Source organism: Macrotis lagotis, chromosome 5 (genome assembly GCF_037893015.1).
Source record: "Macrotis lagotis isolate mMagLag1 chromosome 5, bilby.v1.9.chrom.fasta, whole genome shotgun sequence".
NCBI lineage: Eukaryota > Metazoa > Chordata > Mammalia > Peramelemorphia > Peramelidae > Macrotis > Macrotis lagotis.
This window is the reverse complement of record NC_133662.1, coordinates 126,665,890-126,688,751: the sequence shown is the minus strand read 5'-3', so window position 1 is coordinate 126,688,751 and position 22,862 is coordinate 126,665,890. Positions and strand designations below refer to the sequence as shown.

Genomic DNA, 22,862 nt, shown 5'->3' with positions numbered 1-22,862 from the left:
TTTCAAGGATGAAGAAGACCTAGGCATATTTATAGAATAAATTATTAGGAAGGAAGATATTGGACATTACAAAGGGGGTTTGTATGATAACAGTAATCTGTTAGAGAAGGCAGGAGAGGATGAGATTGAATATATTATATGCAGTAGAGGAAGGGCAACATATCATGCAACAGATGGAGTTTTGGGCCTGGAATTGGAAAGACTCATCCTCCTATTTCCAAATCTAGCCACATACATGTATGTATTGGCCTATGACCCTGGGAAAGTGACTTAAGACTGTTTGCAATTTCCTCATCTGTAAAATTAATTGGAGAAGGAAATGGTAAATCACTCCAGTATCTTTGATTTTTTAAAAAAAACCTCATTTGGGGACATGGAAGAGTTGGATATGATTGAAAATAGCTGAACAACAGTTAAGTAGAGGAGAGTCATTTCTAACTTTGACATTAATTCCAATTATGTCCTGAAAATGCAAGTAGAGACTTCCGGGACAGAACCAAGATGATGGTGTGAAGCTAATAAGCTCTTGGAACTTTTCTCTATACAACACTATATAAAGACATTAAAACTAAAAATCCCTCTAAAAAACTCAAGATCCAAAGTTTTCAACTGTAGTCATCATGGAGCATTTTCAGTGAAAATCTGTCTCTGGGTGGAAAAGGGGAAGAATAGCCCAGTTAAGTGGAAGAACCAGAAGACAAGTAGGAGGCTTTTAGCCACAGTTCAGTTCAGGTCCCAACAGCCTGGCAACAGCATAGGTCCCAGAAACTATATACTAAGCCAGCAAGGTGCGTCTAAACTCCAAACAAAGTCTGAACCCAGGGAAGACTGGGGAAAAAGATAGGACTGGGTTGGGAACAAACCACTGCATAGACAGAACCTGGACATAAAGGAGGAAATGTTGCAAAGGCAACATCTAGACTGCATAGGCAATATCTTTGCCAATGACAAGTCATGGATCAGACCCTAGGCCCACCATAAAAAAAAACTTAGGTCTAGATTTCTTATATCCCAGGATTAGAGCTCAAAAAATCAAGATGAGCAAAAAAGTTAAAAGAGTGCTCACTATAGAAAGCTACTATGTAGATAAAGATGATAATCTCAGAAGAAGAAAGGAATGAAAAATTATCTATAGGGAAACTGGAGTCTATGAATTGGAATCAAATCCAAAAGCTCATAGAAAAACTTAAAACAATTTAAAAACCAAATAATAGAGGAAGAAGAAAAATAGAAAAAAGAAATGAGTCATGCAGGAAAATTATGAAAAATTGACCAAAGAAATAAACTCCTTTAATAGAAAATATAACCAACTGGAAAAGAATGCAATTCTTCAAAAAATAAAATCAATTACCTGGAAAAGGAATGAAACTCAGCAAAGGGTAAAATTAACCAACTGGAAAAGAAAAAAAAGCTAACTGTAGAAAATACAATTCTAAAAATCAGAATTGAGCAATAAAAACCAGTGAATCCATGAGACTAAAAGATTCCATCAAACAAAAGTATAAAGGCTGAAAAAATTGAAGAAAACATAAAGTACCTTTTAAGAAAAGACAATCAACCTGGAAATTGTATTCAGGAGAGATAATTTACAAATTATTGAATTATTAGAAAGTTGAGATTAAGAAAAAGAACCTGGAAAATATATTTTTCAGTAAATTATCAAGAAATATTGTCCAAAGGGTGGCTAGGTAGCACTGTGGATAGAGCACCGACTCTAGAGTTAGGAGTACCTGAGTCCAAATCTAGACTTAGACATTTAATAATTACCTAGCTGTGTGGTCTTGGGCAAGCCACCTTACCCCATTTGCCTTACAAAAATCTTAAAAAAAAGAAAAGAAAAACTGTTCAAATCTGCTAAAGTAAGAAGACAAGAAAGAACTCCTGCAGAGACCCCAGGATAAAACCTCCAAGGTCTATCATAGCCAAATTCCAGAATTCTCAAATAAAGGAGAAAAATAGTATACGCAGTAAGATACAGGAAATTTAAATACAAAGGAAACAGAATCAGATTTACAATCAGACTTTAATATAGGATATATCAGTTACAACACTGAAGAACCAGAGGACTTGGAATACCAAATTTCAGAGGACAAAGGACACTGGTTTAAGAATCAAGAATTTACTACCCTGCAAAATTCAGCATATTCTTTCAGGCAATAAGATGAATGTTCAGTGAAATAGAGGTCTTCCAAAATTTCCTGATCAAAAGATCAGAACTGATCAGAGAAATCAAATCTCCAAATACAGGACTCTAGAGATGCATACAAGGGGAAATGAAAAGGGGAAAAATATTAGTCAAGAACATGAAATTGTATACAACCCTTTTAGGGAAGTTACAACACTTGCCTCTTGAAAGTGTTATTTCTTCTATTTCTTCTATTTATTTATTTATTCATTTATTTATGTATTCTTATTGTGTACAAATATTGTTTTTTGTATGTTACTAAAATATTCTTAGGAGTAAACATAATACCCCCTCCTCCCAAAAAATATAGACCTGCATGAGCAATAAAGGGGGAAAATTAAAATTAAAATTAATAATAATAATTGTAGGTATGGCCAGGTGGCGCAGTGGACAGAGCCCCTGAGCCCAAATCTGGCCCCAGACACCCAACAATTACCCAGCTGTATGACCCCGTAAAAGCTACCCCAACCCCATTGCCCTACAAAAAACAAAAACAAAAGACCCAAAATGAAATAAAATAGTAATAATAATAATAGTAGGGGTGGACATGTGGTGGACAGATCACTGGCCCTTGATCCAGGAGCACCCAGGTCTAAATCTGGCCTCAGACATCCACCAATAACCCAGCCCCATTTGCTTTGCAACACCCCCCCCCAAATAATAATTATAATATAAAATGTGCTTCAGTCTGTGTTCCACCACCACCAGTTCTGTCGCAGGTGGATCACATTCTTTATGATAAGTCCATCACAAAAGTTACTTGTATATTTTTCCATTGTTGCCATTGCTGATCGCAACTCCCTCCATTCGTACTTCTCTACTACCATGAACTATATTTTCTCTCTCCTTTCACTCTGTCTCTGCTGTATGATAGCTGAGTGGCACAGCAGACAGATCCCTGGCCCTGGGGCCAAGAGGCCTCCAGCCCACATACCCCCCCTTAGGCCCAGCATCCACCCAGTCCTATGGTCCTAGGTAGGCCATTCAATCCCAGCCCCTTTCAAGAAGTAAAAAAAGAAAATGTGTTATATCTGACCACTCCCCCCCCCCCCCCAATGGTCCATCCTCTCCTCCATCATCAGTATCCTTTTTCTATACAGGAATGCATTTAGTTCATCATAATTAAGTCCCTCATATTTTCCCCTTCTCCTCCACTCTCTATGCTTCATCTGAGTCCTGTATTTGAAGATAAAACCTTCTGTTCAGCTCTGGCCATTACAACAGGAACATTTGAAATTTCCCTGTTTCATTGAAAGTCCATCTTTTTCGCTGAAAGAGGACATTGAGTTTTGCTGGGTAGTTGATTCTCGGTTGTATTCTAAGCTCTTTTGCCTTCCGGAATATTATAATTTTAATGTAGTTGCTGCTAGGTCCTGTGTGATCTTGACTGCAGCTCCATGATATTTGAATTGTGTCCTTCTGGCTGCTTGTAATATTTTCGCTTTGACTTGGGAGTTCTGGAACTTGGCTGTAATATGTCTGGGGCTTGTTTATTTATTTATTTATTTATTTGATCTCTTTCTCGGGGAGATCGGTAGATTCTCTCCATTTGTATTTTGCCCTTTGCTTCTAGAATATCAGGGCAATTTTCCTGCAGTAATTCTTTGAAAATGATGTCAAGGATCTTTTCCTGGTCATGACTTTCAGGTATTCCAATAATTTTTAAATTATCTTTTCTAAATCTGTTTTCAATATCTGTTGTTTTTTTCAGTGAGATGTTTCACATTTTCTTCTAATTTTACATTCTTTTAGTTTTGAAGTATTGAGTCCTGATTTCTCATAAAATCAGCATTCTCCCTGAATTCCATTCTTTGTCTGAAGAATTTATTTTTCTCAACGGGCTTTCTTATCCCTTTTTTCCATCTGGCCAATTCTGCTTTTTGAAGTATTCTTCTCCTCAATAACTTTTTGAACTGTTTTATCCATTTGACCTATGCTGGTTTTTAACATGTTAGTTTCTTGAGCATTGTTTTGGATCTCCTTGACTAAGCTGCTGACTTTGTTTTCCTGTTTTTCCTGCATCTCTCTCATTTCTTTTCCCAATTTTTCTTCTACCTTCTTCAATTGATTTCCTTTTTTTTTCTTTTTTATATAAATATTTTTTTTCATTTTAATTTTTTTTATTAAAGATATTATTTGAGGTTTACAACTTTCCCCCCAATCTTACTTCCCTCCCCCCAACCCCCCCCCCCCCCAGAAAGCAATCTGTCATTCTTTACTTTGTTTCCATGTTGTACTTTGATCCGAATTGGGTGTGATGAGGGAGAAATCATATGCTTAAAGAAGAGACAAGAAGTCCAAGAGGTAATAAGATCAGACAATAAGATATCTGGTTTTTTTCCTAAATTAAAGGGAATAGTCCTTGCACTTTGTTCAAACTCCACATCTCCTTATCTGGATACAGATGGCACTCTCCTTTGTAGACAGCCAAAAATTGTTCCTGCTTGTTACTCAGATGGAATGAGTGAGTCCTTCAAGGTTGGTCATCACTCCCATGTTGCTGTTAGGGTATACAGTGTTTTGCTTGTTCTGGTCATCTCACTCAGCATCAGTTCATGCAAATCGCTCCAGGCTTCTCTGAAATCCAGTCCCTCCTGGTTTCTACTAGAGCAATACTGTTCTATGACATACATTTACCACAGTTTGCTAAGCCATTCCCCAATTGAAGGAGGTTTACTTGATTTCCAGTTCTTTGCCACCACAAATAGGGCTATAAATGTTTTTTACAAGTGATGTTTTTACCCTTCTTCATCATCTCTTCAGGGTATAGACCCAGTAGTAGTATTGCTGGGTTAAAGGGTATGCACATTTTTGTTGCCCTTTGGGCATAGTTCCAAATAGCTCTCCAGAAAGGTTGGATGAGTTCACAGCTCCATCAACAGTGTAATAGTGTCCCAGATTTTCCATAACTCTTCCAACAATGATCATTATCCTTCCTGGTCATACTGGCCAATCTGAGAGGTGTGAGGTGGTACCTCAGAGAAGCTTTAATTTGCATTTCTCTAATAAGTAATGATTTAGAGCACTTTTTCATATAGCTATGGATTACTTTGATCTCCTCATCTGTAGATTGCCTTTGCATATCCTTTGACCATTTGTCAATTGGGGAATGGCTTTTTGTTTTAAAAATATGACTCAGTCCTTTGTCAGAATCATTAATTGTAAAGATTGTTTCCCAATTTACTACATTTCTTTTGATATTGGTTGCAGTGGTTTTATCTGTGCTAAAGCTTTTTAATTTAATGTAATCAAAATCATCTAATTGGTTTTTGTCCTCAATTTATATTCAAAGTCTTCTTTGAGCTCTGTCATAGCCTGAGTCCAGTTTCTGTTTTTCTTGGAGTCTTTAGATGCAGGAGCTTGGACTTCCTCTTCTTCAGATTGAGTGTTTTGATCCTTCTTGGGATCATAGGCAAAGTATTTCTCAGTGGTGTTCCTCTTTTTTCTTTACTCATTTCCCCAGCCTGTGCCTTGTTTTGGGGTGCTTCCTGAGCTTTTGTGTATTAGTGGGATACTACCACAAGGATCTCTGTGTGTGAGGCTCTGTCTTCCCTCCTTGTCTCTGAATGACCCAAGCACACCCCTCTGTGTGCGGCCTGAGGTGGGGGGGGGCCCTGCTGTTCTATGGGGGGGTTAGACTGTGATCAGGATCTGAATGTTGTCAGAGCCCCAGAATTCTGTTCCAGGGACAGAGCCTGGCAGTCTCTCTCCACTCCCCTCCATAGGCTCAGTACTCATTACCTGGGGGGTGCTGCTTACAGTCAGTTTCTGGTTCCTGGATCTGGGCTGCTGGGACCACTCTGCTCGCTGTGTGCCTTAATGGCTGGGCTTCACTTGCTCTCTCTGGCAGAGGTACCTCTGCTGATCCCCAAGTTTTTCCTGGTGCTCCCAGGGGTGTAGGTTAGGAAATGCTTTCACTGCTATAAGCTGTGACTCCCAGCACCCTGTGGCTGCCTCCAGGAGGCTGAAGTTCCGTCACTCTGGAGGGCTGCCCCTCTAACCCTGTGGAGTTGAGTCTTTCTGCTCTTTTCCAGGTTACCTTGGGCTGGAGAACTGCCTCATTGGATCCCTCTGTGGGTTCTGTCTCTCAGAGTCCTTAGCTTATGAGTTTTGAATCCAGAGCACCCAAGAGAAAAGTTGCATTTCTCTTAGAATAGTAAAAGGGTTGAATATAGTTGAAGTGGTTGGATTAAAAGGATATGGTATGGGTGGTTCTTATCTTTCCATTGAGGAGGACCAAGATGACACCACTACATTTGAGACATATAGTCCAGATGAAAAGCTGAGGTGTTTACTCTAAACTTATGTGTCTCATTTTCCTTTGACCTACCTTTATTCTGTCTTGCTTATAAAGCTTAACACTTTATTTGATGAGGACATCCTATGCTTGGCAGTCTGAACTGGTGTGTCCCATATCTTACAATCAATTGTAAAGTTCTTAAGAGAGACCTTCAGACTATTCCAGTACTTTGAGTACTTAGAGATTCTATAGTTAATTGAATCAGAAGTGACTTTGGGGCATAGTGTAGGAACCTAAAGGACTTAAAGAGATTAGGAAGAGATCTTATCTTAATCCATATTTCAGTTAACAAGTTTTTAAGGACCATGGCTGGGGAGTCTGGGAAAGAAATGAATTGCCTTTGCATGATGCCTTGATTCATGAGGATTTTTTGTCCAGGGAGGGTACTTGAAAAGTGGGTAAGGTATAAAGTGATAATAATTTGATGTGTGACTCTTGATAAGTGCATTTCTAATGAGAGAGAAGAGGAGAGGCTTATAAGTCAATCAAACAGTCAACCAATTTGTGAATATACTTTGATAGTACTTTGAGCTTATCAAGAATTCAAAAAATCAATTAATCAGCCTTTCATTGATGGTGATTTGATTGATAGCATTTGATTGATAGCACTTCCATTGATAATACCAGGTTAAGAGTTGCAATTATAGTAAAGAGAAAGAAGGGAGGATAGGCATGCTAAGTAAATCCTATTCAATAGATCTGGCCCAGAAAGTGAATAAGACTCATTCCCATTTGGGTTTAAAAATCTATCCTACTCTACAGAAAAAGTAGAGAAGGGAAGGGAGGAAAAAAAAAAGAAGGAAGGGGCTGATAAAAGGGAATTTGAAGGTATAAATGAAAATAAACTGAAAGTTAAAATATAAAAGAAAAGTTAAAAGGGAATGGGGGTACAACTTTGAGGAACAGGAATAAGAGGAAAGAAAAGAGAAAAATATAAATGGAAAAAGATAGTATGGAGGGAAATATAGTATTAATAATCTTATGTAAATGTAAATGGTATAAATTCTCCCATAAAACAGATGTAAGTATATCCATAAAGCAGAATGGATTAAAATCCAGAATCCTTCAATATGTTGTTTATATGAAACATATTTGAAGCAGAGAGATACACAGGGTAAATGTAAAAGTTGAAGCAAAATATTTTAATGTTTCAGCTTAAGTAAAAAAAATGTAGCAATTCTGATCTCATATTTAAAAAAAATTGATCTCATTAAAAGGACATGGAAAGAAACTACATCTTCTTAATGGACACCTTAGGCAAGGAAGCAATATCATTATTAAACATGTATACACCTAGTGGTATAGCTTTTCCTGGAGGAAAAATTGAGTGAATCACAAGAAAACATAGATAGCAATACTTTAATACTGAGTGACCTTGACCTCCTTCTCTCAGAACTAGGTAAATCTAACCACAAGAAGGTGAATAAAATCTTAGAAAATTTAGATATGATAGGCCTCTGGAAAAAAACTTAATGTAGTTAAATACATGGCATTTATACCAAAATTAACCTGTACTAGGGCATAAAAACCTTACAATCAAATGCAGAAAGGCAGAAATAAAAAATGCATACTTATCAGATCATGATGTAATAAAATTGTATGTAATAAAGGGTTATAGAAAGATAAACCAAAAATTAATTGGAAACTAAATAGCTTAATTTTAAAGAATGAGTGAATCAAAACAACAAATCATAGAAATAATAATATCATCCAAGAAAATAATAATAATTAGACACCATACCAAAATTTATGAGATGCCACCAAAGCAGTTTTGGGGAGAAATTTTATATCTTTAAACGTTAAATGAATAAAATTGAGAAAGAGGGGATCTATGACTTGGGTATATAATGAAAAAAAAGCTAGAAAAAATATCCCCATTTAGATATCAAGGTAGAACTTCTGAAAATCAAAGGAGAGATTAAAAATTGTAAGCAAGAAAACCATTGACCTAATAAATAAAAAATAGTTTTTTGAGAAAAATAATGAAATAGATAAACCTTTGATTAACCTGATTAAGAAAAGAAAAAAGATAATCAAATTACTAGTATCAAAAATGAAACTTGCCACCTGTGATGAGGAAATTAAGGAGTTAATTTGGAGCTATTTTGTCAAACTGTATGCCAATAAGTTTGATAACCTGAGTGAAATGGGTGAATATTACAAAAATACAAACTGTCCAGATTAACACAAGAAGAAATAAAATAGTTAAATGACTCAATTTCAGAAAAATAATTGATTAATAAATAAGCTCCCTAAAAAAATCTCTATACAAATATTCAAGGAACAATTAATTCCTATTCTACATACACTTTTTAAAAATATAGGAGTTCTGCCAAATTCCTTTTTATGACACCAATATGGTACTGATATGTAAATCTAGAAGCAAAACAAAGAAAATTATAGACCAATCTCCCTAATGAACATTGCTGCAGAATTTTTTTAATTTTTTTAGTTTTTTAAAATACTTATTTATTCTCTTTTTGTACAAATAATTTTTTATACATTAATAAAATATTCTTGTTTAAGAGTAAACAGAATACCTCCCCCCAAATATAGACTCGCTTGAGTGATAAAGTAAAGGGGAGAGAAAAAAATTTTTACAAAATGATAGTAATAATTGTAGGTATGTCCAGGTGGCGCAGTGGATGGAGCCCCAGCCCTGGAGTCAGGAGTACCTGAGCCCATATCCGGCCCCATGCATGCAACAATCACCCAGCCGTGTGACATGCAAGCCACCCCAACCCTACTGTACTGCAAAAACTGAAAAAAAAAGAAAAAAAGACCCAAAATAAAATAAATAGTAATAATAGTAGGGGGTGGCAGGGTGGTGGACAGAGCATTGGCTCTTGAGCCAGGAGCACCCGGGTCCAAATCTGGCCTCAGACACCCAAAAATCACCCTGCTATGTGGCGCCAGGCAGGCCACACACCCCCATTTGCCCTGCACCCCCCTAAATAATAATAATAATAATGATAATAATGATAATAATGATAATAATGATAATAATAATAATAATAATAATAATAATAATAATAATAATAATAATAATAATAATAAATGTGCTTCAGTCTTTGTTCCAACACCAACAACTCTGTTGCGGGTGGATCACATTCTTTATGGTAAGTCCATGGCAAAAGTTACTTCCATATTTTTCCACCATTGCCATTGCTGATCACAACTGCTTCCTTTCATATTTCTCCTCTACCACGTACTATATTTTCTCTTTTCTTTCACTCTGACTCTGCTATAGGGTATCTGAGTGGAGCAGCAGACAGATCCCTGGTCCTGGGACCAAGAGGCCCCGAGCCCCCCTACCACCCCTTAGACCAGCATCCAACTGGCCCTATGGTCCCAGACAGGCCATCCAATCCCAGCCCCTTTCAAGAAGTTAAAAGGAAAATGTGTTATATCTGACCACTCTACCCCCATGGTCCATTCTCTCCTCCTTCATTCACATCCCCCCCCCCTTCCCCCTGTCCCCCACCCTTTCTTACTCCAGATGTCTATACCCCATTGAGTATATATGCTGTTTCCTCTCCTAGCCACCTCTAATGAGAGCAAAGATTCCCTCATTCCCTCTTGCCTTCCCCTCTTTTATATCATTGCAATAACTCATTGTAATAACGAAAAAACTTATTATATGAGATATCTTGGCCTATTCCCCCTCTCCTTTTTCTTTCTCCCATTACATTTCCCTTTTTTTCTATTGACTTCATTTTTATACTATATTTTATACTTAATTCAGCTTTCTCCTGTGCTTCAACTATAAAAGCTCCCTCTACCTGCTCTATTAACTGAGAAGGTTCATATGAGTATTATCAATATCATTTTTCTATGTAGGAATACATGCAGTTCATCATCAAGTCCCTCATATTTCCCCCCTCTCCTTCAATCTCCATGCTTCATCTGAGTCCTGTATCTGAAGATCAAACCTTCTGTTCAGCTCTGGCCATTCTAACAGGAACATTTGAAATTCCCTTGGTTCATTGAAAGTCCATCTTTTTCCCTGGAAGAGGACATTCAGCCTTGCTGGGTAGTTGATTCTAGGTTGCATTACAAGCTCTTTTGCCTTCCAGTATATTATATTATATTCCAAGCCCTATGGGCTTCCAATGTAGTTGCTGCTAAGTCCTGTATGATCCTGACTGCAGCTCCACAATATTTGAATTGTGTCCTTCTGGCTGCTTATAATATTTTCAGTTTGACTTGGGAGTTCTGGAACTTGGCTATAATATTCCTAGGGGTTGTATTTTTGGGATCTCTTTCTCGGGGGGGATCAGTGGATTCTCTCCATTTCTATTTTGCCCTATGCTTCTAGAATATCAGGGCAATTTTCCTGTAGTAATTATTTGAAAATGATGTCAAGGCTCTTTTCCTGATCATGACTTTCAGGTATTCCAGTAATTTTTAAATTATCTTTCCTAAGTCTTTTCCATATCAGTTGTTTTTTTCAATGAGATGTTTCACATTTTCTTCTAATTTTTCATTTTTTTTTGGTTTTGAAGTAATGAATCCTGGTTTCTCATAAATTCATAAGTCTCCCTGAGTTCCATTTTTTGTCTGAAGGATTTGTTCTCCTCAGAGAATTTTCTTATCTCTTTTTCCATCTGGCCAATTTTGCTTTTTAAAGCATTCTTCTCCTCAATAACTTTTTGAACTGTTTTATCCATTTGACCTAAGCTGGTATTTAGCATGCTATTTTCTTCAGCATTTTTTTGGATTTCCCTGACTAAGCTGCTGACTTCATTTTCATGTTTTTCCTGCATCTCTCTCCTTTCTTTTCCCAGTTTTTCTTCTAACTCCCTCATTTGATTTTCAAAGTCTTTTTTGAGATCTGTCATAGCCTGATCCCAATTTCTGTTTTTCTTGGAGTCTTTAGATTCAGGAGCTTGTGCTTCCTCATCTTCAGACTGAGTATTTTGATCCTTCTTGGGCTCATATGCAAAATATTTTTCAATGGTGTTCCTCTTTTTTCTCTGCTTTCTCATTGTCCTAGCCTGAGCCTGGTTTTGGGGTGCTTCCTGAGCTTTTGAGATACTGCCATAAGGGTCTCAGTGTGTGAGGCTCTGTCCTCCCTCCTGGTCTGTGAATGACTATATGCTCCCCCTTTTGCCACAAGGCTGAGGTGGAGGGGACCCTGCTGTTCTATGGTGGGGGGGCCTAGACTTTGATCAGTATCTGAATGTGTTCAGAGCCCCAGAGTCTTGTTCCAGGGCAGAAGACAGAGTTCTACAGTCTCTCTCCACTCCCCTCCCTCAGCTCAATGGGCTCATGCCCTGGGGGTTCCTACTTACTGGCTCCACCTGCTTCTGTTCCTGGATCTGGGCTGCTTGCTGTGTGTCCTGATGGTTGGGCTTCATGTGCTCCCTCTGGCAGAGGTTCCCCGCTGTTCCCCCAATTTGTGCCTGGTGCTTCCCGGGGTGTAGCTCCGGAGACTCCCCCGCTGCTGTGAGCTGCAGCTCCCAGCTCCCTGGGGTTGCTTCCGGGAGGCTGAAGTTCTTTTGCTCTGGCAGGTCACCCCTCCGACCCCAGGGATCAAAGCCTTTCTACTCTTTTCCAGGCTACCTTGAGTAGGTAACCTGTCTCTCGAAGTTTAGTTAGAGTCCTTAGTATCGAAGTTTTATGAGAGAGCTTCTAAGAGCCCTTGCTCTCTTGTAGCCATTTTGGCTCTGCCCCCTCTGCAGAAATCTTAAATAAGATTTTAGCAAAGAGATTAAAGCAAGTTTTTACTAGGATAACAACAACAACAATAATAAATACACCATGATCCGGTACAATTTATACCAGGTAGGCAGGGGTGAATATTAGGAAAACAAAACACTCAATATAATTAAACACATCAATAACAAAATCAATAGAAATCATATGATTATCTCAATAGATGCTGAAAAACCTTTGACAAAATATAACATTCATTCCTATTAAAACACTAGAAAAACATGAATTTTTCTTAAAATAATAAATAGTATAGCTCTAAAACCATTAACAAATATATGTAATGGGGGTAATCTAGGAGCTTTTCCAATAAGATCAGGGGTGAAACGAGTATGTCCATTATCACCATTACTATTCATTATAGTATTAGGAATGTTAGCTTTAAGAATAAGAGCAGAAAAGAGAAATTGAAGGAATCACAATTGGCAATGATGAAGGAAGCAAAGCAGATGATATAATGTTATGCTTAGAGAACCTGAGAAAATTATCTAAAGATCTTGAAACAATTCAGCAAAGTAGCAAGATATAAAATAATCCCACATAAATCATCAGCATTTCTATTTATGAACTACAAGAGCAAGAGAAAGAGAAATTACCTTTAAAGTAACTGCAGACAACATTGAATACCTCCCAAGACAAACCCAGAAACTGTATGAACAAGGCACTCCTTACCCAAATAAAGTCAGATCTAAACAACTGGAAAAAAATGTTAATTGTTCAGGGTTAGGTCAATCTAATATAATAAAAATGGCCATTCTACCCAAATTAAATTGCTTAATCAGTACCATACCAATCAAATTACTAAATAACTATTTTACTGAGCTAGAAAAAATAGTAACAAAATTCATCTGGAACAACAAAAAGTCAAGAATATTCAAGGGAAATGATGAAAAAAACTAAAGGAAGGTGGCCTAGTTCTACTAGATCTAAAACTATACTATAAAGCTACAGTCATCAAAACTGCCTGTTAACCAGTTAAGAAATAAGAGTAATGGGTTAGTGGATTAGGGTAAGTTTAAAAGAAACAGTAGTAAATGACTACAGTAAGTTACTATTTGATAAACCCAAGGACATTAGCTTCTGGGATAAGAACTCAGTATTTGACAAAAATTGTTGGGAAAGCTAAAGTAGTGTGGCAAAAGCTATGCATAGACTCACATCTCACATCCACCCTACACCAAAATAAAGTCAAAATGGGTATGAGATTTAGACATAATAGAAATAATTTAGAAATACTCTGTCAGTTCTATGGAAAGGGGAGAAATTTAGACCAAGCAAGAACTAGAGTACATTATAATTTGCAAGTTGATTGATTTTGACTATGTTAAATGAAAAGTTTTTGAACTAATAAAACCAATGCTTCCAAGATTAGAAAGAAAACAGAAAGTTGGGAAAAAATTTTCATAGCTAGGGATTCTGATAAAGGTCTCATTTTTAAAATATATAGAGAATTGCATCAAAATTTTAAGTTTACATGTTATTCCCAATGATAAATGGTCAAAGGATATGAACAGATGATTTTCAAATGAAGAAATTAAAGCTATATATATAAAATCAAATGAAAAAATGTTCCAAATCATTACTGATCAGAGAAATGCAAATTAAAATAACTACCTCATGCCTATAAGGTTGGCTGAGATGAGAAACAGGGAAAATGATCAATGTTGGAGAGATTATGGAAAGATTGGGACATTAATGCATTTTTGGTGGAGTTGTGATCTGATCCAATCATTCTAAAGAGCAATATGGAACTATGCCTAAAGAGCAATAAAACTGTTGATACCCTTTGACCCCCCAAATTCCCGTTCTAATCCTATATCCTGAAGAAATCATAAAAAAATGGAAAAAAGTCCCACGAGGTCCAAAATATTCATAGAAGTTCTTTTAGTAGTGATAAAGGGTTGGAAATTGAGGGAACACTCATCATTTGGGGAATGACTGAACAAGTTATGACATACAAATGCTATAGACCACTATTGTTCTATAAGAAACCATAAATGTTCAGACTCTAGACAAGCATGAAACAAATTACTAGAACTGAAGCTGAGCAAAAGGAGAAGAACCAAGAAAACATTGAACCACATTAACAATAACATTGTGAGTTGATCAACCTTGATGGTTGCAGCTTCTCTCAGCAGTTTAGAGAAATAGAACAACCCTATTAGACTGGCTATGCACAATGCTATTCCCATTCATAGGAAGAAAAACAAAACAAAACAAACAAGTAAAAAAAAAAACCCTACATAATCTGAATGAATACTACATTCACTTTTTAAAAATTTCTGTTCTTTCCTATCTCATGATTTTCCTTCCTTTCCCTTAATCCAAATTCCTCATACTAAAAATGACTAATCTGTAAATATGTAAAACACAAATGTATGTATATAATATTCCCCTGAGTTTGCCGCTGAGGGGAGAGGGAGTGGGAAGGGAGGGTGGAAGGAAATTATATAACTTAAAAGTATGCATATGCACATGGATGAAGGTTGAAAAACTTTTATAACAGATAATTAGAAAAATAAAATAAAATATCAGTTAACAAAAAAAAACTAATAGCATAAATGTGGTAATTATTGTGAAATGGGAACTTGTGGATATATGGATATAGTTCAATCCCCAAATGAAGCATATTTAGGTGTAATTACATTCTTAATCTCTTTCCTATCAACTGTCCTTGAGTTTCCTATTTTATCCTGTTTCTGAAACATTGGAAGTCACTTCCATACAGACAGTAATGAAGAGACCCGAGGAAGGACAGAATAGGGTTAGGTGAACAGTATTAGGTTAGACTTTTAGGATTCTGAAAATGGATTAAAAATTCAGAACTAAGAGTCTGTATTCATGGTGTTCTCTTTTAGCCCCACAGGTGCTCATTTAATTGCACAGTTTTCAAAGAAACTTCTTGATGAGGATATTTCTATTTTTCCTGGATCTGAGATGTTGCCTGTGGTTAAAGGAGCTTTTATTTCAGTGTGCCGCCAGATGTATAGCACCTGTGAAGGTCTTCAGGTTTTAATTCCTTATAACTTGCATTACTCTATTGCTAAGGCATGGAAAAAGGTAACTCTGATAGTTATTTTTTATTAGAATTCTTTGAAACTTTGACTAAATATTTATTTCAAGTCCATTTAGCTTTATTTTTTCCATAATGTAATTTGTTATAACTGATTTTAGGATGAATTTTTGTGATGAGAGAGATTTATATAATACAGGTGTTGTTGATTTGTCCTTCCTTCTGGAAGATGAATAGTGACTGCAGGAAAAGTGATGTCTTGACTTACAAGTGAATTGGATTTAAGTGAGGCAGTATTGTGAAGGATTATTAGCCTCATTCTCTTCTTCAGGGTCATCTGAATACAGGGGCAAGATTTAGGCTAAGATACCTGGAGATGATCCAGATGCAGTGGGAGACTTGGTATTTTAAAACTAAGTTCTTGTCTAGGTCTCAGTTTGTTTGAGGTAGCACCCATGAAGTGATTTATGACTTGATAATAAATGAGGCAAAAGATGACACCATTTGTCAAAAAGGAAGGAAGGAAGGGTCACAAAAGAAAGAAAGAATCTTCTGAAGGAAAGACAGGAAAGAAAGAGAGAGAGAGAGAGAGAGAGAGAGAGAGAGAGAGAGAGAGAGAGAGAAGATATTAAAGAAATCAAACTGTTAGGGGAAGGCCCTCGAGGTTTTTGGCCACAGCAGAAATTATTGGGGTTGATAGTTTTTCTAGGATCTATATCACTTAAATCGAGTTCACTTGTAGATCAAGGCATCCTGATGTCGTTGGTCCTCTTCATGAAAGGATGAGCAACAATCTTTGAAATATAGTAGCTGCTTCACTGGAGACCCAGCTGACCGTTTCCAGTTGTGCAATGCTCTTTCCTTTTTATCTTCTTGACAACTTCCCTTCCTCCCTTCGTCCTTCCTTCTTGTGTCTCTCTGTCCAGATAGGGAATCATATCCTTACATGTGGGTGCTCTGCCCAAAGGAATATAAATTGAGATCATTGAAGCCTTGCCTTGCAAGATATATTGGGGTTTGGGGAGAATTATATATATATATATATATATATATATATATATATTTATATATATATATATATGTATATTAAAAACCGAGTTCAGTTAACTCTTTTGTCCCATGCAGTTTTATTTATTATTTCTTGAAATAGAACTCTTTAAAAACAGGATCTGATAAAGCCCATTGGAATCCAAATGGAACTACTTGGCCATGCCTTAAACCCAAATCCCTCTGATTGTCCAATAATAGCTCCCAACCTCACTTGATCATTTTTGGCATTTTGATGACTCAGGGTGAGTGCATATAGTGTGAATAATATAGATAACATTCATGCTAATAGCTTGAGCATGGTATTGTTAAAATAAGAGTAGACTCAAATATTCCACACAAGATTTTCAGTGCACTTCAAATAATTTCTTGCTAATGAAATATTTGCAATCTGACAGTATAGTGAACTTTATTCTTTATAGGCTACTTTTTTTCTCCCATTTTAGAGCTCCATTGTGGTCAGGAAAAGTCATCCTTTATCATCTAATCCTTGCTGATAAGTTCTTTATGAAGTGCTTTGGTTTTTGGTTGTAGAGTACTTTTCAAAATCCTTTACATAATAAAGAAATTACTTGAAGAACTTGAGTTCAGGAGCTATAATGAATATTTATAATAAAACTTCTCTTTTGAGCAATGCATATTAGTAATAACATTTCTAATTAATACAAATTTTTACATTATAGGTCAGTTTGCTTTCAGAAAGAATTCCTACTCCTATAGAAGGTTCTGATTCTATATCCTCAGTAAGTCAGGAATCTCAAAACATGTAAGTATTATAGACTACTCAAATGTGCTTTCTTTCATTCACACAATCAGCACCTTAGTTTTAGGCCCTTATATCCCCTCTTATCTTCCCTTTTGCAGTATTCTTCTAATTGTTCTTATTCCTCAAATCTCTTCCCCTCCTTTATACAGTTGTCCAAGTTAAGGGTAGGTCTAGCTGTATCTTTCTCTTTTTTGAATAAGGTCCAGTGATTCCTCTTACCTTTGGGATCAAATATAGAATGTTTTGGGAACCTTTACATCTCTGCATTCTTTCCCTTCTTCCTCTTCCAGACTTCTTATTCTTTACTCCTTTCTACATATTCTGCAATATAGATGGGAAACTTTTTTTCTGTCAATGGCCATTTGGTTATTTATAGCATCATTCACTTGCTATGTTTGGTCAAACATTTAATTGATTTATCCCTAAAAAGGTCCTAGATTTATTGACTTTAGAGTCCTGTGGACTGCTTGAAGTTTCCTGCTCCTTCTCTACAACTCTGTCCCCTCCTACTTGTTATTCATTTAGTGTGATACTTCATTACCCCTCTCTATACTTTTGCATTGGTTGCCCTGGTGTCTGGAATATTTCTTAGCTCACATCTACCTCATAGAATTCCTGACTTCTTTCAAGACTCAGCTCAAATCACACCTTCTTTAAGAAGCCTTTCCCAGTTGACCCAGGTGTTAGTCACTTCTACCTACTCTGTATCTATCTTGTATGTGCTTATTTATTTCTCTCTCATTAGAATGTGAGTGAGCTCCTTGAGGACAGTGGCTTTTGTTCTCCAGTGATTAGCATAGAATGTAGCTTTGAATGACTATGAGAGGGTATGGAAAAAAGTATATAGTGGGAAATATAGGCAACGTAAGATAAAACATATCAAGTAAAATTTATTTTTAAATACATGTAAAGGTGAAGCAAAAGTCCTAAACTAATGAACTGAATTTTGATAAGGACAACAGTAAACTCCACACTTGTGTTAAAAATAAGCAAAAACAAGCACAGATACTTTAACAATCCAAACATAAGATGGAGAGACCTGTTTAATAGCAATTAAGAAAGATTAAAGAATGTACCTCCAAGTCCCCTCTTTAGAAGTAGATAATTTTTAACTAGTCTATATCATATATGTGTGTGTGTGTATATATATATATATGTATGTATATACATATATGTATATGTATAAATAGATAGATAGATAGATATCATAGTCTTCCTGCTTGGCCACACCAGAAAAGAACCTATGGGAATTGGTTCTTATTAACAGATTTCTTCCCATTAATATAACTCAAGTCTAGGGCAGCTAGGTTGCCCAGTGGATAGGGTGTGGCTCTGGAGTCAAGAATGCTCATCTTCTTGAGTTCAAATTGATATTACTAGTCCTGTGACTCTTGGCATTTCATTAACTCTGTTTACCTTAATTTCCTCATTTCTAAAATAAGTGGGAAAGAAAAATAGCAAACCACACCAATATCTCTGCCAAGAAACCTCCAAATGAGGCCATGAAGAGTCAGACGTGACCGAAAGAGACTGAACAAGACCAACAGAGTCAATACATATCTCTCATAAGAGGTTTATGGGACTTCTCTTGAGAAATATTTCCATTCTGTTTCCTTAAATACGACTGAAAAATTAAAATATAAAATAATTTTTATCATTTATGAATGGCATCTCTAGAGACAGCTCAGAATAAATATATTCTAACTTTCTTACACTTTAACTCCTGCAATGAAATAGACAGGTCCTCTTCTCGAAGTTCCCAGCTAGAAACCATGATTTACAGATCAGGCTTTGCCAGTTAATGTGTGATCCATTTCTTAGTATGCCATTGTTCCCATACATAGAAAGTTCAAACCCCCTATATAAATTAAATTAAAAAGGTGTGAAAATAAAATGTAATGCTTATAATCTTTAGAACCCTTGAAAGAATTGTCCTGGTTATATAAAAGAAAGTTTGTGTGTGTGTGTGTGTGTGTGTGTGTGTGTGTGTGTGTGTGTGTGTGTAAAGGAAAACTGAGACTTTTAAAATCTAGGAACAGCAGTAGTATTATTACAAAATTGTGATAGAGTAGATAGACTGCTGGATATGGAGTCAAGAATTCCTGAGTTCAAGTCGGGTCTCAGACACTTAGAAGCTTTTGTCATCCTGAATAAGTCACTTAACTTCTATTTGCCTCAGTATACTCATCCATAAAATGGGAATAGTAATAGTATCTGCTTTCTAAGTTTATTGTGAAATTCATATGAAATGATAATTGTCAAATGCTTATTAAGATTTCCTGGCACATGGTTCTCTCTCTCTCTCTCTCTCTCTCTCTCTCTCTCTCTCTCTCTCTCTCTCTCTTTATATGTGTGTGTGTATGTATATATATGTATATATATATATATATTATAGGCTATTAAATGAGCTAAAATAGAGATGAAGATAAAAGGTTATTAATTTTATGAAAATAGTGTTATATACTGTTAATATTAGAATCATTTTGAAAAAGAAAATTATGTAAAATGATAGAAAAATAAAAACATTCAGCATTATGTATAACATATTTTTTATGTTCGTATTTCTAGAATGCTTGTACCAATATGTACTTTGGAAGAATGGGATCTGTAGTGATAAAAAAGCATTCTTATCTTCATTTTTTTCTAAATAATATTTTCTTGTGTTGTTTAAAATCTTGGTTTAGTATGGCATGGGAAGAAAATTTATTAGATGATTTACTAAATTTTGCTGCTACACCTAAAGGACTACTACTCCTCCAGAAAACAGGAGTCATCAATGATTGTGTGATATTTATGTTCAGTCGATATACAAAAAAGCTACAGGTATGAATTAAAATCTATCACAGACAAAATATATTTTATTGTTATTGTTGGTAGTAGTAATGATATATTATGTGGATAAAGATTTATAACAGTTCAAAATTTAGTAAAAGAACTCATTATAGCATGTCTAGCTCCTTGCACATAAATGCTTCATAAATATTCAGTTTAACTCTTTAAGAACAAAATCATCTGTGTACTGTAATTCTCTAAATAGTTGTTGGTTTGTTTTTACTAAGACTTTAAAAAATTTAAATCACTTTGAAAGTCTTTCTAAAACGCTTTATAATAAACATATTTAAAAAGAATGCAATGAAGAAAATGTTGACTTTTTTGATGGCATAGAAATACTATTAAGGATATAAATTATTTTAATATTCTTCAGGAGACAACAATAAAATGTCTTGCAGATAGGGACAAATTTTTTTTCTGGAGATATATAATTTTTTTGATTTATTAAGTTATCAATTCTGATAAATGGTCTTCCTTGAGTAAAAATGTTAGAGCTTTCTTAGTTCATGAATTTTGCTATTAGTTCTAGTACTTGTCTTTATTCCATGCTTTGTGAGTTACTTTAAAAATAATTTTCATCTTGAGCTATTTTCATGTACAAATCTGTTGTTATAACTTTAAATTCAACAAGTAATTATTAAGTATTTTACATTTTGAGTGATAGGACTGATAGAGGCATAAAGTTGTTCACTTTTTAATGATAATATCCCTTCTCTCATGCAGTTAAAATTCTGGTAGTTAAGTATACAGTCAGTCTTTGATTAAGATAAAGAGAACATAAGCAATTTGTAAACAATATCTATTTTTCTTTTTATCTTAAAAATCTTACTATTTTCACATTATTTTAGGACAGTAGGCATAAAAAATTCGGGTATGGAGTGATGGTTACACAAGTGGCATCAACAGCTGCAGGGGCAGTAGCTCTTCAGAATTCAGGTAATATTGTTGTCTTAAGTCACTTTAAAAAACAAACCTGATACAATCAGAGGTCAGTAGTATTATGGAAATAAAATTCTTAAAATTCCTGAAGTTTTACATTACTTGGAAGGTATGATTTTTTCTCAGAGTCTTCTTAGAATTAATTATGATCTTTATATTTGCTTCATTTTCTTATTTAAAATAGTTATAGTTAATGAAGTAATCTATAGGTTATACTTAATAATATAAGATTTTTCCTTTATTAAATGTTGTAAAGTACCTGATAACAGTGAGTAATGGTGGGACAGCTAATGTGTTACAGTGAATAGAGCACTGACCCTAGAGTCAGGAGGACCTGAGTTCAAATCTGGCTTCAGACACTTAATAGTTACATAGCTGTGTGACCCTGGGCAAGCCACTTAACCCCATTCCCTTGCAAAAACCTAAAACAAACAAACAAACAATGAGTAATGGCATCTTTTCTTAAAGTAATATTACATTTTAATCATTCCAGGCAGATTTCTTTTGTCCATCATCCTGTTTTCAAACCTCATAATCCTGCAGTTGGTGTCTGGAAATCAGTTATGCCAAAGATTTAATTATCTTACAGGCAGGCCTTTGATAAAGTAATGTTGAACCACCATGACTTCTTGGATCCCATAGTCCCATGCCATCTTGTTTCCTTAGTAGCAATGCTGCATATTTATGTGTGTGTGTGTGTGTGTGTGTGTGTGTGTGTGTGTGTGTGTGTGCATGTGTGTATTTACTGTGACAAGTAAAATGAAAGCAGCATAGAAAATTGGCATGTTATCCACAATTACATTCTTATTCCAATTAATTTCAACTGGTTTCCATTTCAACTGTTGACCTAATTTTTACTTGTCTTTTTTTACACTTTTGTTAATCACTATATGATATTAATTTTATTAAGTAAATATATATATATATAGTTTATATACATACTTGCATATTCACATACACATTTTTACTCTGCATTTTAAGTACTTTGTAGTAGATTTAAAACTGGGTTTGCTACCATTTTGTAATATGTTTTAGGGCTAAGATTAACTTAATTTTTAACCTGTTTCTTTGTTTTCTTTTCATAATATATATGTAAGCTTATCTATTTTGATTTCTACTTGCATTGCTTAAAAATGATTTTATGTTGAGATTTCTGTAGTAAATGGAAGGCCTTTTTTCTCCTCTATATGGAAAGATTATTGTTATTCTTGAAATTCTTTTTTGTGTGTGTGCTTTGGAGGGTATTCTCCATTCTGTCTTTTTTTAAAATCTTTTTTATTTTTTTCATGCATATACACATGTGTATTTTTAAGTTACAAATTTTCCTTCCACCTTCCCTTCCCACCCCCCCTCCCTTCAATAGTGAACAGTCAGGTAAGCACTGTATATACATTTTTTTTTTTTAGGTTTTTTCCAAGTCAGTGGGGTTAAGTTGCTTGCCAAAGGCCACACAGCTAGGTAATTATTAAGTATCTGAGGCCGGATTTGAACTCAGGCTCTCCTGACTCCAGCTTCAGTGCTCTTTCCACTGCACCACCTAGCCTCCCCTTGTATATACATATTTTTGATAAACGGGTTTACAGATTAGTCATTTTTTTGGTATGAGGAATTAGGATCAAGGTTAAGAAATACATGTGATAATTTTTATAAAGTGTTCATCAGATTATGAAGGGTTTTTTAAATTTTTTTTTGTTTTCTTTTTCTTGCTCTTTTGTTTTTCTTCCTCTCTTGAACTTCTTAAAACTTGGGTGGCAAGAAATTTATTTGCTCATGGAATTTTATAGAGCATGGAAGTATAATTATGCTGATAAAAGGTAACATGCTGGGTAGAAAAGATATACCTTAGTAGTACAATAAGCAAGGGATAGGAAGAAGTGGGATAAAAGTTATGAGTAGGTATGAAATAATGGAGTTTTAAAGTCAAGGACATGTAAAGATGATGTTTGTCCTTCGTTCTCAAAGAAAACCATGACTTCAGAGAGGAGATGCCATGAGAAACAAGTGAATTGAATTTGAGTTAGGGAGATTGTTCTAAGTCATCAGCCTCATTTTCTTCTGGAATCAT

General features: G+C 35.4%; 1 protein-coding gene across 9 annotated transcripts in view; it reads left to right on the top strand.

The window, feature by feature from the left end:
- TBC1D32 (TBC1 domain family member 32) overlaps positions 1-22,862 on the top strand; it is a 243,140-nt gene that overhangs the window by 89,394 nt on the left and 130,884 nt on the right. For all 9 annotated transcript variants that reach the window (XM_074187466.1, XM_074187468.1, XM_074187465.1 and 6 more), the window contains 4 exons: positions 15,059-15,260; positions 16,944-17,026; positions 19,711-19,849; positions 20,707-20,794. In XM_074187466.1, coding sequence (XP_074043567.1) covers positions 15,059-15,260; positions 16,944-17,026; positions 19,711-19,849; positions 20,707-20,794 — 512 coding nt within the window. The remainder of the gene's footprint in view (positions 1-15,058; positions 15,261-16,943; positions 17,027-19,710; positions 19,850-20,706; positions 20,795-22,862) is intronic.